Source organism: Carcharodon carcharias, chromosome 17 (genome assembly GCF_017639515.1).
Source record: "Carcharodon carcharias isolate sCarCar2 chromosome 17, sCarCar2.pri, whole genome shotgun sequence".
Taxonomy (NCBI): Eukaryota; Metazoa; Chordata; class Chondrichthyes; order Lamniformes; family Lamnidae; genus Carcharodon; species Carcharodon carcharias.
This window is the reverse complement of record NC_054483.1, coordinates 93,026,024-93,044,993: the sequence shown is the minus strand read 5'-3', so window position 1 is coordinate 93,044,993 and position 18,970 is coordinate 93,026,024. Positions and strand designations below refer to the sequence as shown.

Here is an 18,970-nt window from a genome sequence, read left to right as displayed (position 1 = left end):
TGTGTTGTCCAATAAAATCAGAGGAAGCAGAGGTTATGATCTGAAGTTGCTGAATTGAATGTTGAGTTCGAAAGGCAGTCAAGTGTCTAATCAGAAGATAAGGTGCTGTTCCTCGAGCTTGGTTGAGTTTCATTGGAACAATATAGTAGGCCAAGGACAGAGATCAGAATGGGAATGGTGAAGAGAATTAAAATAACGGATGACCAGAAACATCATAGAGTCATACTTGTGAACTGAATGGAGGTATTCTACAAAGCGGTCACCCAATCAGCATTTAGTCTCCTCAATGTAGTGGAGACCGCATCGGACAAGTTAAGATGTGAGAGGAGAGATAGTTTGCCTTTGTCACAGTCACATAGGATATCATTTGTGACTTTGATAAGAGCTATTTTGGCACAATTTGATCAAGGTTAATTGCAAGATGGTCTCTTATGGTACATTAAGAGGAAGGCCAAAGATTTGCTTTCCTCTCTTCCACTTTGACAATACAGTGCTCGAGAATATTCACCTAGGTCTTTAGGAAGTGCAAAGCATTGCTCCAAATCTGGAACAGAATTGAAACAGAACTAAAGATCAAAACTTAGAGTACAACATGGTGATCCCTTCTCAAAAACAAAAATACTTGGAAAAATTCAGCAGGTCTGGCAGCATCTATGGAGAGGAGCACAGTTAATGTTTCGAGTCCGAATGACCGCTTTGTTCTGTTGAAGGGTCATTCAGACTCGAAACGTTAACTGTGCTCCTCTCCGCAGATGCTGCCAGACCTGCTGAGCTTTTCCAGGTATTTTTGTTTGTGTTTTGGATTTCCAGCATCCGCAGTTTTTTGCTTTTATCATGGTTATCCCTTCTTATCAGTAACACTTTGCTCTCTGGTCAGTTGGGCAGGTCGTTTATTGATAAGGTTCTGAATCAGTGATTTTTAAAAAAATCACTAAGGAATGCAAAGGAGTAGTTGAGTCTTGAAAACTTAAGAAAAGGAATAAAACAATCATTATATTTAAGTGTTGCTTTTAAAAATTAGGATATAGGTTGGTAGTTCATACATGCTATTATTTTACTACACTTAATAAACATATCTTTGCCAACTCACACATCATCCTGACTTGGAATTATATCGTCAAGTTGCATAATCCTGGAACTCCATTCCTAACAGCACTGCTGGTGTACCTACACCACATAATAACAGCGGTTCAAGAAGGCAGCTCACGACCGCCTTCTCAAGGGCAATTAGGGATGGGCAATAAATACTGGCCTAGCCAGCGACACCCACAACCCATGACCAAAAAAAGAATGGAAGGTTGGTAATAGACCTTTTCAAGCTTGTCCTTATTTTGCATTTTACTTAGGCAGAAAACAATAAAAAGTTTTATTTTTAAAAAAAATCCCTCTGATAAGCTCGTTAAGTTTATTCAGTAAAGACTAGGTCTTACAGGTCAGTAAATTGATTCTGATTTACCTATTCCCACCCAGTGTAATCGAGGCAGTCTAATTGGTCTCAATGACCCTGCTTAAGGAAAGGCAAAGTTAGATGTTTCTTGCTCCTAATTGGTACCCAGTGACTCCTGGTTAAATTGCACATGACGGCAGGGTGAGGGGAGAATCAGGCCCAGCAGTAATGCCTCTTTGGTTAAATAGCCTGCCAAGACTTCCTGTCAAGGGTTATGTATGCATAAAGGCTAATTGAATGAAGTATGCATAATGTTTGACTACACTAATATGCCTTAAAATGCATGGAGGTCCTCAGTTCCAAACGGTCTAGCGCATAATAATGGCTTGTGAACTCTTCTTGTTTTTTATATATAAAAACAAAATTACTTTGTCTAGACATCACTAGATTTCTCCACTGCATTCATTTCCTCTCCCTTCCACACCAATACTGAAAGACCTGGAATTGTACTTCAGTACAGAGTTAACACCTTCAGGAGAGGAAAGGACACAACTGGCAGAGAAAAAAATCTTGAGAAAGAAAGACAACGTTAGAGCTCAAACCTCACCAAAGTAAACCCTGGATAAGAATTATTGTGTTGTCGCTCAGGAGATTATATTAAATAATTTGATTAAAATAAAATTTTATATCTTTAAACGTTAAATACAGATTTAAGTGTTCTAATTGTGTAACGTTGAAAGATTCTACGTTAAATATTCAACTATACCATTCTGTGGCTTTTCAATGTGCCTGTAGAAAAAGGATGGATTATAAGGGAGGCAGTAGTATATAGTGGTAATGTCACTGAACCTGTCATCCAGATGCCAAGGCTAATGCTCTGGGGACACGGGTTTGAATCCCACCACAACAGCTGGTGAAATTTGAATTCAATTAATAAATCTGGAATTAAAAGATAACCTCAGTTATGTTGACCACAAAACTATTATCGATTGTCATTAAAAACTCAAAACATTAAAAACTGGTTCATTAATTCCCTTTCAGAAAGGCAATCCGCTGTCCTTACCAGATCTAGAAAGCCACTCAGTTGCATCAAACTTCTACCACTAAGAAGTCTAAAAAAAGGAATGAAACTGGATGGATCAGCTTGCATCAACCTAGGCACTGGAAATGACAACAGCACACCCAGCCATGTCAACCCTGCAAAGTCCTCCTTACTAACATCTGTGCCAAAATTGGGAGAGCTGTCATACAGGCTAGTCAAGCAACAATCATACTCTCTGAATCATACCTTACAGAAAATGTCCCAGACATCACCAGCAACATCAGAGGAAGCGACATATTGGTATATAGTCAGGAGGGAGTATCCCTGGGAGTCCCCAACATAATTTCAGGACTCCATGAAGTCTCCTGGGATCAGGTCAAACATAGGCAAGGAAACTTACAGTAGATTAGCACCTGCCACACCCCACCCTTCTCAATACCTCCGCCCTACACCCCCCATCCCCCGCCTCAGCTGACTCCTCCACATTGAACACCACTTGGAGGAGGCGCTGATGGTGTCAAGGGCACAGAATGTACTCTGAGTGGTGGACTTCAATGTCCATCACCAAGAATGGTGTGACAGCAACAATACTGACCAAGTTGGCTGAGTCCTAAAGGATAAAGCCGCTAGAATGTCACGGCAGGAGGCGAGGGAGCTAACAGCAGGGAAAAACCTACTTGACCTCATACTCACCATTCTGCCTGCCGCAGATGCATCTATCCATGACAGTCCTGGTAGGAGTGACCTGTCTTCCCATTGAGGATAAACTCCATCGTGTTGTGTGGCACTACCACCTTGCTAAATGGAATAAGTTTTAAATAGATGTAGCAACTCAAAACTGGGCATCCATGAGGCGCTGTGGGACATCAGCAGCAGCAGAATTGTATACGGCCACAATCTGTAACCTCATGGCCCAGCATATCACCCACTCTATCATTACCATCAAGCCAGGGGATCAACTCTGGTTCAAGGAGTGCAGGAGGACATGCCAGGAGAAGCACCAGGCAGACCTAAAAATGATGTGTCAACCTGGTGAAGCTACAACACAGGACTACTTACATGCCAAACAGTGTAAGCAGCACACGATAGACAGGGCTAAGCAATCTCACAATAAATGGAATAGATCTAAGCTCTACAGCCCTGCCACATCCAGCTGTGAATGGTGGCTGACAATTAAACAACTGACTGGAGAAGGAGGCTCCACAAATATCCCCATCCTCAATAAGGGGGGAGCCCAGCACATCTGTGCAAAAGATAAGGCTGAAACATTTGCTACAGTCTTCAGCCAGAAGTGCCGAGGAGATGATCCATCTCAGCCTCCTCCTGTGGTCCCCAGCATCTCAGATGTTAGCCTTCAGCCAATTCAATTCACTCCAGGTGATATTAAGAAACGGCTGAAGGTACTGGATACTGCAAAGGCTATGGGCTCTGACAACATTCTGGCAATAGTACTGAAAACTTGTGCTCCAGAACTTGCTACGCCCCCAGTCAAGCTGTTGCAGTACATCTATAACACTGGCATCTATCCAACAATGTGGAAAATTGCCCAGGTATGTCCTCTACACAAAAATCAGGACAAATCCAAACTGCCCAATTACTGCGCCAACAGTCTACTCTCGCTCATCAGCAAAGTGATGGTAGGTGACGTCGATAGTGCTATCATGCGGATGTTACTCAGCAATAACCTGCCCATTGATGCTCAGTTTGGGTTCCACCAGGACCACTCAGTTCCTGACCTCACTTACAGCCTTGGTCCAAACATGGACAAAAGAGCTGAATTCAAGAGATGAGGTGAGAGTGACTGTCCTTGACTTCAAGGCAGCGCTTAACTGAGTGTGGTGTCCAGGAGCCCTAGCAAAATTGGAGTCAATGGGAATCAGGGGGAAAACTCTCCACTGGCTGGAGTCATACCTAGCACAAAGGAAGATGATTGCGGTTGTTGGATATCAGTCATCTCAGTCCCAGGACGTCACTGCAGGAGTTCCTCAGGGTAGTATCCTAAGCACAGCCATCTTAGTTGCTTCATCATTGACCTTCCTTCCATCATAAGGTCAGAAGTGGGGATGTTCGCTGATGATTGCAGAACGTTCAGCACCATTCCCGACTCCTCAGATACTGAAGCAGTCCATGTCCAAATGCAGCAAGACCGGAGCAATATCCAGGCTTGGGGTGAAAAGAAAAAATAACATTCACACCACACAAGTGCCAGGCAATGACCATCTCCAACAAGGGAGAATCCAAACATCTCTCCTTGGTATTCATAGCATTACCTCCGCTGAATCCCCCACTATCAACATTTTGAGATTACCATTGACCATAAACTGAGCTGGATCAGCTAGATCAATACCATGGTTATAAGAACAGGCCAGAGGCTAGGAATTCTGTGGCGAGTAACTCACCCCATGACTCCGCAAAGCCAGTCCACACCTACAAGCTACAAATCAGGAGTGTGATGGAATTCTCTCACATGCCTGGATGAGTGCAGCTCCAACAACACTCAAGAAACTCAACATCATTCAGGACAAAGTAGTCCATTTTATTGGCACCCATCCACCACCTCAAACATTCACTCCCTCCACGACCAACGCACAGTAGCAGCAATGTGTACCATCAACAAGATGCACTGCAGCAACTCACAAAGACTCCCTCAATAGCGCCTTCCAAACCTGTGACCTCCATCACCTAGAAGGACAAGAGCAGCACTGAATGGGAACACCGCCACCTGCAAGCTCCCCTCAAGCCACACACTACCCTGACTTGGAACAATATCGCTATTCCTTCACTGTCGCTAGGTCAAAATCCTGGAGCTGTCTTCCTAATAGCACTGTGGGTGTTCCTATACCATATGGATTGTGGGGGTTCATGAATGCAGCTCACCACCACCTTCTCAAGGGCAATTAGGGATGGGCAGTTAATGCTGACCTAGCTAACGATGCCCACATCCCGTGAAAGAATAAAAAAGATAAGTATGTGGGATGATTGTAAAAGCAAATTAGACGTGATGTGAAGAGGCGGGTATTTGGAAAAAGAGATAACACAAGAAAAAGCACCTGGAAAATGTGGACAAGGAAGACACAAGATGGTACGGATGTGTAATATCATAACATGGCCTTGCTTCTCTATGAGACAGACAGTGAAGGCAGCAGAGAATAGAAATCAGTGGGGAAAGATTGTTCACAGTGTTGCCAACCTCGGAACGACAACAGATGAAAGACAAGACAAGGCACATAAAGCCCAGGTGCTTCAGCTCCATAGCTACAGTTTGCTTCTTTTTGAACATCATTATTCTATGTTACTGGCCAAACCAATCCTTACTGCCATCAAATTACAAGAGTCAGTAGGTGAAACCTTCTCAGTCACTAATGTTTTTTTCTATATACATATATAATTATGCACTCAAGAGCTGCAGAGAATTCAAGTTGCAAAAACAATTCTGCAGCAATCTACACTTTGTTAAAAGCTCTCAACCATACATTAACCAAGTTACTAATTCAGTGTAAAGCTACCATTTTGCATTAAGCAATCAATAAAACAAGATTAGTACTCTTCAATACTGTTTAGCATCAGGAACTATATTACAGTGTTAAATTCTGCATATGGTTCATTTGCCTGTAATCCAAATGTAACAAATGAGACCCATAAATGAAATGCTGATGCTTTAAAGTTTGTTTGCATTTAATACAAATGCAATTATTACTTCACTCTAATTCTGTCTCTAATAGCATAAGCTATGTTTTTCCAAGAACATAGACCCATGGTTCAAAAAGCCTTCTTTCCGTGTCAAATCATAAAAATACCATTATTGTTGATGTATGTATGAGCTGACAGATTTAAATGCAGGCCTTAATTGGTTAGTTTCTCTGTAGACTGTGCCAGTTAGATATTTATCAACTACAGACGGTTTCTCATTCTAAATGTCAGGAGGCAGATCTGCATGGATAAACTATAATGAAGTAATACATTTTCTGAGGTTTGTGTTTCCTATTTTTGTTCAAATACATTCAGCATGTGAATGCAACAGATTTTGGCAACCAACTCCATTAAGAGGACTTTAATCAATTCTTTTACATTGAAAGAATGCCTGTTGGATCAAACATACAAATGGATTAATTACTACAGCTTCATCAAACAATAACGAACAAGGTTCCAGTTCGAAGTTCTTTTTTTCACCCTTCATACTACTGGATGTTCATTTTTCTTATTTTTCAGCCCTGGGCAGCTTATTGATTTGCTTCTTACCATTTTATACTATTTTCAAATAAACCTAATTTTCCTATAAGACAAATGCCTGAATGCCGCTTCTTGAAGCAGACTCTGCTTTTCTGGATTGTAACTAGTAAGCTGGGGCTCTGGTTATATAGCGTGAGGCACACTGATGCCTGTTTATTAGATAAATATTACTTTCCAATTATCCATTATTGTTTTGTACCATCCAAAACAAGGGCAGAATTTTAACATGGATGAGCGGGTGGTTTGGGTATTGTTTGAGGATGAAATCCTGGAAACATGTTAGGAAGCACGATCCAAACTGGCGCTTCCACATTCAACCACAGCATGCCAGGCGGCATGTGGGCAACCTCCTCAGGAGAGGTCAATTTCAATATGTTAATTGCTCAATTACAGCAATATTGATACGGGTTTTGCAGTTGAACTTTGGCTCCATGGGTAGCCCAGGCTTCCTGGAACTTGCCAGTGAAAGCAAAGTGAGAAGACATTTGAGAAATCTGAAGACATGACAGGGAAATATGTAAATTTGTGCTGAGTATTCGCAGCTGCATTCTCACTTGCTTGTGTGAAAAGATTTGTTCACAGTACTTCTGAGGTGACTTTACACAATTTGGAGGTGGCTTTACGTGCTTTGAAGGCATCATCTACATTTTGAAGGCCCTGAGGTCTTATCTGAAGTTTGGAGCGCTGATCTATCAGCTCAGCGTTGATGTCGATTGTGCTGTGTTACTTTAGTTCTCAGCACCAGCAATAGCATACTGCTCACAGCCCTACAGCTGTACAGGGGAGAGGAGATCAGCAGGGGGATGCAGAAGGCCAGATCTGGCACACAGGGTTTACAGGCAGACTACAAGCTTCTTGGTATGTCAGGACATATCAGACTGATATCTCAGGAGGCCCAGGGTGTTGCATCAGGTTGTGGCAGATATTTGCTGGAACAAAACCTGCTCCCATCTGGACCTGGTGGTCACTGGTTTACCAGTGACTGTCAACAACCCTACCACCGTCAACCTTTTAGCCTCTGGATCCCTCCGGGGCTCTGCCAGAAACATGTATAGGATCTCACGATAACAATATACAAATGCATTAGGGGAGGGACTGAAAGCTTCTTTTCCAGGACCAGCAATAATACCAGTCAGTATGAGTGGGTGCTCAGGTTTGTGACTCTGATGAGCTTCCCACTGGTAAAGGGTGTCATTGACTGCACACTTGGCCATTCAGGCATCCATAGGTCACCCAGGAGTGTTCATCAACTGCAAAGGCTTCCACTCCATAGATGTGCAATTGGTGTGTAACCACAAAAAGATATTTATGCAGGTGTGCAGAAGATTCCTGGGGCATGTATCATGCTGCTTTTGTCCTGCAATAGTCCACCCTCCCTGATCTCTCACACTTCAAAGCAACGTTACTGGCTGGCTGCCAGGAGACAAGGGATATCCACTTAAAACATGGCTGACGGCACCTCTTGGAAACCTGAGGAATGAGGTTCAGAGGTGATACAGTGAATGCCACATGAGTACCAGATGTGTCATCAAACAAAAGATCGGCATGCTGAAGATGTGCTTCAGGTGCCTAGATAGATCTAAGACCCCTTCAGTACACTAGCCAGGATCTCCAGAATGACCCTTGCACAACTGTAAGGTTTGCATCTGCAGGAGAAACAAGCAAAGCTTAGAGTGTCTTCTAATGATGCCAAGGAGGAAGAGGGGCAGGAGGCAATGGAAGGTGATGAAGGTAATGTACCACCAGTGGTTCACTTTGCTCCATCGGATGCCCATTTTATTGTGAAATTCACTTAGATTCCACCAATGCAGCAATCTAACAACAATATTCGAAAGCCACTATCCCTCAAACCAACCAAAAAGCCACCAACCAAAAGCAGACCTGCGAACAACCCATTTTCCTTTCATAGTCCCTCATTGCTTGCACATCTTAGCATTCATCATCATAATGAAAATGGTCACTTGCCAGATTGCTTCAAGAATGGTCAAGGCATGAAAGTCGTGTAAAATAATATTATGAAGCTTAAAATAAAACAAATAAAACAGAAACTTAAACATTTTAGCACATGTAACACATCCATGTGCAATTACAAATCTTAACTCTTCCTTTTTCTACGTGGTGCAACTCCTTTGTCTTCAGCAGAGATAGAAGCAGGATGCTCAGTTTCTGTGGTGATTACTCAGATGCTCTTGGCCAACATCCCCTGGGGTTTGGATCCTGTGAGGCTCCCACCAAAGACTGATCAACCTGCACAATTGCAAAGGCAGACCCAGCCATCGTGACATGAGGCAACATGTTGGGTATTATCTGGGGAGGGGCTGAGGAGAAAATGATGAAAAGTAGAAGCGCTTCCAACCAAATCCTCCCTTTTCGCCATCATTACAATAACGCAGTCACTTTCCTACTGGTAATGAAAACTGGAGAACACTGTGCTGCAGATCAATGGAGCACTGAATGGCCAAGGCTAGCATATGATTCATCCTGTTTAAGCTGGGATTCAGAGTGTGCGAGCCATTGGCGGAGTTCTGCATATACTCATTTGATTGCTGTGTTTGATGCTGCATGCAGATGGCCATTCTTTCCCTGGACGACTGCATCATTGGCAAAACATGCAACATAATGCCACTCATGCTTGAAATGCATTTTTCCAATCTTTCTGCAGGTATGCAGCTATAATACCTACCAGTGAATTGCACATTTTCAACTACTGCTCCAGTAGTATCCTGTTTGTCAATGGCCCAAGTTTCAGCATCTGCATCCAGCTGAGCAGAGCTTGGAGTGTCCTGTGGTCTTTGGCACCAACTCTCCCCTGCTGTCTCTGTCTCCACCACCTGCTCATGCTAACTTGTGATATGTGAGTCATCAGGTGAAAACCCAACCATCTGCTTTACTGGCCCCAGCAAAGTGTGAGTGCCTGAGTCGGTCCACAATCTGCATGAGTTCTTTGACAGTTCATCCAAAATGGGGGTGACCTCTTCTGAGGAGTTGTTGCCATTGCAGCTGAGTGAGACCACCTCCTGCAGGATGTGTGATGTGCTTATGGGAATAAAAAACATGAATGAGTGCATTCAAGTAAGAAAGTTTGGCATTATCATTATGCACATGATCACATTTCACTTGCTGTTGACATCAAGTCAGCATGATTGAATGTTTTTGCCATGTGACTGTATAATATTTAATTCTGTCACCAGATAGTTGGGAGGCCCTCATCTTCCCATGTCTAGTGGCCAGGCAAACTGAAGCTCCACTCATTTCCAGCACCTCCTCCTCTGTGCTTGTTAGCCGTGAGATCTGTGGATGTCCAACTCTGGTTCTCTCCCTCTCCCTCATGTTCTGTGCTCTCTTCTGGAAGGAGGAAAATGAGTGAGAGTACTAACATGAGCTAAATGCATGGATGAAAAGCACTTGTTGAGGGTGACTATGAAGAAGAGCTGCATATGAATGAGGGTGAGTCTCAGTGGTAGCCTGACAGTGGGGGGGATGTGAGAAAGTGCACAGACAGAGCGGGATGGGTGTACCTGCAAGGTAAGTTAATGTGACTGGAGTAGACTTGAGAGTCAGAGTGGGGGCTTTGGGGTGACAGGCACATCATGTTCTTACTGACAACTTCCACCACCACCTTCAACAATGCCCTCTTGGTACCCAAGCTAACTTCTTCCTCCTATTGCTATGGAATGGTATACCCCTCCATGTCCTCACAGCCCCCAGCAACACATGCACCATATAGAGGCTCAGTTCTTCACCTTCTGCACTCCATTCTCCCACCTCCTTCTCTTTGGACTCTAACATCGAGTCTTAATATATGTTTGTATCAGATTTACAGTTAATATAGCCTGTTTTTCAAAAAGAATTACAGGATATGGAAGAATGTGGGAGGAAAGATTTTCCCTGATACACATATGTAGGAGGCAGGTTACAAATACTGCGTGTATTTGTAATGGAGAGTGGGTGGAAGGTGTGCCTGGATAGTTTCAGTAATGTGAGAGTATTACAAACGGATGGTATGGTGTTCCTCTTGATCTCTACTTCTTCAAATGCATCTTTTTGACCAAGCTTTAGATCACATCTCCTCACGTCTGCTTCTTTGGATCAGCATTTATTCTTGTCTTATCAAACCTCCATCATATGCTTGGTTTGTTTTTCTTTGGTATTTATCTTGTAAGAATACAAACTGTTGTTCTTGCTGAACCTTACTATGTTCCTATGTGAAAATGCCTGAACATATATTTTTTGCCATTCATAAAACTTAATCTATGATACACTCAGCAAAAAGGGATGCAGCGAGATCCTGAAAGTCTTACCCTTGGATTATATATTAGTAAACAAAAGCAAATTGTTCAGGAATAGAGCTACCACATCATCCAATACCATTTCCAAATGCCACCTTAACTCTAAACTGAGCATCTATGGATTTAAATGGTTTCCTTTTAATATTGTGTACATAATCCTCCTTCTACCTCTTCGTACCATGCCCAAAGAGGACATTGTCAACCATGGACTCCCATGTGACTGGTCCATGATTATGCTTGGCAAAACACTGCAGTGGTTTGGCATTGCCTCTGCAGTATGGCTGACCAGGAAACTCTTCAACTGCTACCACCTGCCGTCAGGCACATTGGAAGGATTTACAGGCTGATAATCAACCCACACTTTGAACCTTCCATGGCCATCAAGCACTGAAGTGGGACTTGAACCCAAAGGCAGGGACACTACCACCATGCCACGAAAGCTCCTCATGCATATAGCGTAGATGCAATTAAGGGAAAGCTAAATAATTGCATGAGGCAAAGAAAAAATAGAAGAATATGCCAATAGACTTTGCTGAATTAGGGTGGGTTCAGGCATGTGTGGAACACTAACACTGGTATGGAGCAATTGGGCCAAATTGCCTGTTCCTATGCTGCAAATTCAATGTCTTATGTAAATAGATGTTGAAATATTTTGATGAAGAGAAATGGGATAATTGAAGATAGTAAAAGGCATTTCCTGTTAGAGACCAATCCATGACTCACAAGCTTCATATGGCTCTTTTGTTCCTGAGGTGCAGTCTTTTCACTTGCCTTCAAATTGTCTGGAGTGCAACTCCCCTTTTTGCTTAGCTGAGTCAGTGTTGGTCTGATCTGCTACTGCCTGTTGCTGACTAGTGAAATCACAGGATTTGTGGATAGCACTGAGAAATGGAAGCAGAAGGACTCAGAGACATTTGGAAATGACTTCCTGTGAAGTGAGATAAAGGAGCAGTGAGGATTATAGTTTAAGAGGAAGCTAAAGATGGTGAATTAAATGGATGCAGTAAAAATAAGATTATGTGTAATGGTAAATTTTATTGAGAATAATCCAAATAATATTCAGGAGATGGACAGGGAAGGCAAACCAAAAACAACAATTTTTTGTGTAGAGTACAAGGCTGGGTAAAGGCCACGTCTTGTGAGTGCACTGAATTTTTTTTTGCATTGCAAACATCAATTTTCCTGCCAACATGAAGTAAAATATATCTCCTCTCCCCCGATACTGCTTCAGTGATGCGAATTATGGGGAATTATGCAGAGCAACTCAATTGCAAACAGCAAGGGGTGTGACTTCAAGCTTGGCTGGAGCTCCCTGAGCCTGGGAATGAGCGCCGCTGGCTAAGAAATTGGAAGAAATTGATGGAGTGCCATTGAATGCAGATGTATAGCTCTCACATTACTGGACACCAATGACCCAATCTCCTTAGAGCCATTGGCAGTGACTCATTTTTTTTTACATACAATTTACTTTTCAGAGTTTTCAGCTTTGAAAGATGGGCCGTCCCTATGAGCTCTGGTCTGATCGGCACCAATGCTGTCAGTCAGTTGTATAAGCTGGAGGGCACAACTTCATAACAGGAAGCATGCGGATCTGCTCTACAACTAAGCAATTAGGTGTAGAGGACAAAGGGTATTTAGAAATCTGGCAGCTATGATCAGATCTTTTACAAGACACACATCACAAGGGCATCCAACATGACACATGACCCTATTTTATCACAAATATCAACTGAATATAAGCACAATGTACACAAGTGTCAAAAGTACATAACGTGCACTTGATTTGTAAAAACAAGATGCAAAATGGTCAATCTGGGAGGGCCTTCTAGTGTGGTAATGTGAAAATTTGACAGGATATAGTAGATGCTGCATCGCTATTCAGAGAGACATCTAAATTGACATCAGTTAGGAGCAAAATATAGCTTAGATAGTTGAAGGTAAGCATCCAATTGATCTTGCCAGGAAATGGCAAGAGATGTTTGTGACCTCATTGCACATCACTTCAATCAAGGAGGTTTTTTGGGCCTATTCCCTGGGAATACCCATTTCTCAGGTGGAAAGGTGAGGAAATATAACAGGGACCCATTTCACCAGGTTTTAGTCCCCTTCACCTGCACAGGGCCTCTGAAGGTTCCCTGGTTATAGGACTCACATTCCCTGAAGTATTTTTGTAATAGGATCATAGAGCAGAAAATTATGCTCAGCGGGTGTGCGCGCACACGACCAGGCCGAGCGTAAAATGACACACGATGATGTCGGGCGAGAGTCCCAACATCATTGCGCGGCCCCATGATGTTTCATTAGGCGGGCGCGCGCTATAGTCGGCAGCGTGCCCACTGACAATTAAAAGGCCTATTAAGTAATTGAAAAGTTAATTAAATTCAAATTTACGCTGCCCGCCCAACCCAACAGTTGGCAGGCAGGCGAAAACTCCAAACGATCTTTAAGTTTTCCAAAGGCGAGATGAGATTTCCTAAAGCAAATAAAAATCACATTAAAATTCCATACTCGAATTAAAAACATGTCCCTGCTCATGCGAGAGTCACATGAGGGGACATGTTTCATAACATTTATAAGATCTTTAGTTTTTTTATCCAAAATCAGTTCATCCACCTGAGGCAGCTCTGTGCCTCAGGGAGATTATGTGGCGCGCACTCACTCTCCTACCCCAGCCTGCACAGGCAGTGCCCAGCACTGCCGCTCATGTTTCACGCTGGGCAGACTCGCCCCCCACCTGCCCCTGCCGAGCCCACAAGCCAAGGGCAAAATTCTGCCCATAGGGCCTGATTTTCACTCACTAAAAACTTATTCATTTGCACAGAGTTAAAATCAGGCCCATGGAAGCACAGAAGGAGGCCACTCAGCCCATCATGCCTGTGTTGGCTCTTTGATAGTGTTATCCAATTATTCCCCTCAGCAGCTCTTTGTTCATAACCCTGAAAATTTTTCTCCGACAATTATTTATCCAATTCCCTTTTGAAAGGGATCTGCAACGTTTCCTGATGCTGTATCTGGTTATTTTGTCACTTAGAAAAAACATGTGTCCTGTGGGTAATGGTCCTTCTGCCAATGGAAGCTGCTTCTCCTAATTTACCCTATTGAAATCACCTATATCAAATACCTTCTTAACCTTGAGATTAAAAACAAAAAACTGCGGATGCTGGTCTCCTCTACATTGGAGAGACCAAACGCAGATTGGGCGACCGCTTTGCAGAACACCTTCAGTCTGTCCGCAAGAATGACCCAGACCTCCCTGTCGCTTGCCATTTTAACACTCCACCCTGCTCTCTTGCCCACATGTCTGACCTTGGCTTGCTGCATTGTTCCAGTGAAGCTCAACGCAAACTGGAGGAACAACACCTCATCTTCCGACTAGGCACTTTACAGCCTTCCGGACTGAATATTGAGTTCAACAACTTTAGATCTTGAACTCCCTCTTCTATCCCCACCCCCTTTCCGTTTCTTCCCCCTCCCTTTTGTTTTTTCCAATAATTTATATAGATTTTTCTTTTCCCACCTATTTCCATTATTTTTAAATCTATACCTTTTATGCCCTTTTAGTCTTAGTTCACCCCACCCCCACTAGAGCTATCTGTACTTTGCATGTCCTGCCATCCATTCTTAATTAGCACATTTTTTAGATATCACCACCTTCAACACCTCTGTGTTCTTTTGTTCTTTTGTCTGTGACATCTTTTGATTATCTGCTCCTATCACTGCTTGTTTGTCCCTACAACCACCACACCCCCACCCCCGCTTCTCTCCCCCCCCACCCCTCTTAAACCAGCTTATATTTCACTCCTCTCCTATTTTTACTTAGTTCTGTTGAAGGGTCATGAGGACTCGAAACATCAACTTTGTTCTTCTCCACCGATGCTGCCAGACCTGCTGAGTTTTTCCAGGACCTTCTTAACCTTCTTTGCTCTAAGGGGATCAATTGTCACTTCTCCAATCTTTCCACATAACTGAAGCCCCTTATCCCTGGCATCACTGTCGTAAATCCCTTCTGCACCCTTTCAACACCTTTTCTAAGGTGTGATGCCCAAAGATAAACATAATACACCAGCCAAGGCTTAACCATTGTTTTATGAAGGAATTTAAAATTCCTTGCTTTTGTACTCTAGTAGTTCCTGATTTAAAGTCCTGGGGCAGAATTTTGCGACGTCATCTCACCCCATTTAAATTTTCAGGAAGGCGGGAGCGCAGCAAAATCAGCTGCAGGCCCACTGACCCATCAATGGCCACTTGAGGCCACTGACAGGATCATTTAACCAATTAAAGGACCTGCCCGTCCAACCTTAAGGTTGGTGGGTCGGCCAGGAGTCCCGGCGGCTAATAGAGAAAACATGAAACCTTATCCACTGGCGGGATGAGGTTTCACGTAGAGTTTTAAAAATTGTAATAAAGTTGTTCTGTAAATTATGAACATGTCCCAACTCATGTGACATTGTCACATGAAGGGACATATAAGGGATTTTTATTTTCTCTATTTTTAATAGTTTTAAAAGTCGAAGCGATCTCCCTGAGGCTGCGCTTAGCCTCAGGGAGATGCGCGCTCTTTTGTGCGCATGCGTGAAAGAGCACACTCTCGATTTTAGGGATTCACCCCCGCCAGCACAGGGATCGCCTAGTGCTTCCTGCTGGATGTCACGCTGGGTGGGCCTTAATTGGCCAGCCCACGTAAAATGGCAGCACAGCCCCGATCACTGACTGCGATCAGTTCCGTACCCGCCGGCGATTGGGTCAGGCCCGCCCACCCGACAGGCAGAAAATTCTGCCCCTGGTTGCATTCTTTAAAATTGCAACACAACTTCAAGTGAATCAGTCGTTCCCATAGGAAGCCATGTATAAACTGGAATTAGGCTCTTTTGATATTTCTCATCTGAAAAACAGTACTGTACATTCCTAAATGGAATAACTTGTAAAGTAAAATAAATGACTAAATATAAAAGAAATACAGTATTAATTCACCAATATCTCTTTTAATTCTTAAGCAGTCCCTCGAGTTGAAAAGAGGCAGTCCCTCTGATTGGTTGGCAGCTCTTGGTGGGGGGAAGGATTTCCAACCCTGGGCTGTTGATCATGGGGAAGTTCCCCCACTGCCCATTTAAGTGCCTGATTGGCACTTAACCCAGTGGGTCTTCCCACAAGGAGCTGACATAGGGCTCTCACAAGTTCGCCCGCCGGAGGGCAAGACCTCACGCTACATCCATTAAATGCAGCCCATCGGATGGGCAGTTAAAATCAGGTCTTTTTCTTGCTTCCAGTGTTAGATTCTCAGTCTAAATGCAAGGAGACATTCAACAGGATTCTTGAAGAATCTTTTGCCACCTTGTTATTTGTTCCCTTTCTACCACTTGCATCCATTTTCTGAATCTTCGTTTTTGGTAGTTTTTGAATTTCATGATTCAGAGCTTTTGTTCCCACTATTGAATGGTACATTTGCAAACTGTTCAGCCCTGATTTGTTGCTTTTTACTGAATGTGAAATTTGAGTAAATCAGTTATGGAAGTGGTTCCTCTGAAGTTTGAAATGTGCTGGACCAAATCATAGACTATGAAGACTTACATAAAGAAAGGAAAGTTTAAGGAAGAAAATGTCAAGTCAATTCAAGATAAAACAGCACATAAAGCTGAGACTATGCAAACAGAGCAATCTTGCCCAAATTAATTTCGTCTTTGGTCAACAGATTTCAGGAATTATGAGAAGTGCCAATCTTGGATTTACATCATTGCAAATTGACCTTGTGCTTTTGACAGGGCTTGCAATTGTATCAACCACTGCTTGAGATCCTTTTGTACCTCTTAACAGCCTTTGCCCAATGGTTAATGAAATACCATTGCCGTGGTTCATTTACCTGTAATTCCACTTCTTGTTAAAACTGATGCACCATATGCCACTTGATAATTTTAACAAGAATTTTGATAAGCATCTTGAGATGTCCAACTGTTCTCCATTTTATCTTAGCCATTGAGTAAGTAAATGAACTATAAATGGTTGATAGCCAAATGCTATCTGGATAACATTGTGCATTCATGCTGCAGCATTGTATCTAACATCAAAGACTTATAAACTTGATCCAATAAGGTTTGAGATCTGGTACAAAGGTATGTTTTAGTTGGGGACAATAATCAAGTGAGAGGCAATACATTATTTATGAAAATGAATGAAATATATTTTTAAATGTTCCAAGGTGCTCAAAGTGTGCTTCATTTCTTCCATTAACAAATGTAAGTACATTGGAAAATTGGTATTTGAACCTGTACACAAGTCTCTCTTTAAAAATTGTTTAATAGAATGTACAGCATCATCCTGAATGCAATATTGGTGGTTTCTGAGTGGTCTCTCAATTAATCATCAAATTACTCTTGCAGCAAGGAAGTTTTAAAACCTCAAACCTGTTTGCTTAAAGAGAGTTGCATTAAAACCTGAAGGCAATTTTAATAAATAATGCGAACTGATTGTTCTGTTTGAGGCAAAAATATCTACTCTTATAGATTATTTAACTTAAGTTAAAGTGTGCAAAGCATCCAATATGTAATGCTCAGAATAATGTGTAATTAAAGTGTTCAAAAGAGGCAAGATACAAGATTCTAAAGAAAGTTATTTTGTGTTTAAAGTGTTTTACATTTTGTTTGAATGTCACTCATTCTGTTCATTTTGTCTTTGGCAGATGCAGATCAAGGCAAGTTTCCAAATTGCACAACATCGTGTGTTGCTACTTACATCATTTCATTTGAGAGTGTTTACTGGCATTTAAGTGATAACAATACACTTCTGACCTTATTGCAAACTGAGCACATTTTCTCCCCATGGCCTGCTTAGTGGTGGGGGCTCTCCTTTTGGTAGCCCAAACAGATAGGGTGCACTCAGGAAGTTCTCAGCAAAGAGAAGGAACATTGCTTCAGTCGTTGAGATACCGTGGTGGAGTAGAAGGCAATGAAACAGAACATAACTCACCACAGTCACCGTCTTCCATTACCAACCAAATGATTCCACAGACTATCATTATTGGTGTGCGAAAGGGAGGGACCAGGGCTCTGTTGGAGATGTTGGACATTCACCCTGATATCGTGGTTGCTGCCACTGAAGTCCACTTCTTTGACTGGGATGAGAACTATGCAAAAGGCTTAGAATGGTACAGGAAGCTGATGCCTTTCTCTTATCCACACCAAACCACGATTGAGAAAACCCCAGGCTATTTCACTTCTATTAAGGCGCCAGAAAGGATCCACGATATGAACAGTTCTACTAAATTACTGTTAATTCTGAGAGATCCTACAGAGAGAGTGATATCAGACTACACCCAGGTATATTACAACCGATTGGAAAACCACAAACCTGTCCAACCCATTGAAGAAATGGTCATTAAAAATGGAGCCTTAAATACTAAATACAAAGCCATTCAGAGAAGTCTGTATGACATTCACATGAATAACTGGCTAAGGTACTTTCCACTGGACCAAATACATATTGTTGATGGTGGCACTCTTATAAGTAACCCTCTCAAAGAATTACAGAAAGTAGAAAAATTTCTTAACGTTCCTGCTAGGATAATGACATCAAATTTCTATTTTAATCAAACCAAGGGTTTCTATTGTCTTCGAAGTGATGGCAAAGAAAGATGTTTACACGAATCTAAGGGCCGCCCCCATCCAATTGTGAATAGTACTGTCCTGAAGGAGCTACATGCTTACTTTAGAGAACACAATGAAAGATTTTTCAGCATGGTCAAACAATCCTTTAACTGGCACTAAGCTTTTTGGAACCTTTGTGTGTTTGCTTTAACCCTAGTTGAATCAACCAATCAAAACTGTTTTGTGATTTTGTAAAATCATCCTTTTTAATTCACAAATAAATGAAACCAGGATATATTCGCTTGTGGATTGCAAGTACTGAAGGGGTGTGGAATGGCACATGTCCCACCTAGTTCTGGGCAAATTACACACAATAAAATCATCAACCATGTCTTAATGGAGTTAGCAAATCTAGCCTTGCTAATTTAAAAAAAACAAATAGAAT

General features: G+C 42.3%; 1 protein-coding gene across 1 annotated transcript; it reads left to right on the top strand.

Moving 5' to 3' along the window:
* The first annotated feature begins 17,760 nt into the window (after positions 1 to 17,760).
* On the top strand, positions 17,761 to 18,705 carry LOC121290133 (heparan sulfate glucosamine 3-O-sulfotransferase 1-like). The gene has a single exon (XM_041210346.1). The coding sequence runs from the start codon at positions 17,761 to 17,763 to the stop codon at positions 18,703 to 18,705; it is 945 nt and encodes a 314-aa protein (XP_041066280.1).
* Positions 18,706 to 18,970: the final 265 nt, after the last annotated feature.

What these genes read in the sequence shown, in the direction of transcription:
- LOC121290133 (XM_041210346.1), top strand. Translation starts at nt 17,761, where the DNA reads ATGGCCTGCTTAGTGGTGGGGGCTCTCCTTTTGGTAGCCCAAACAGAT.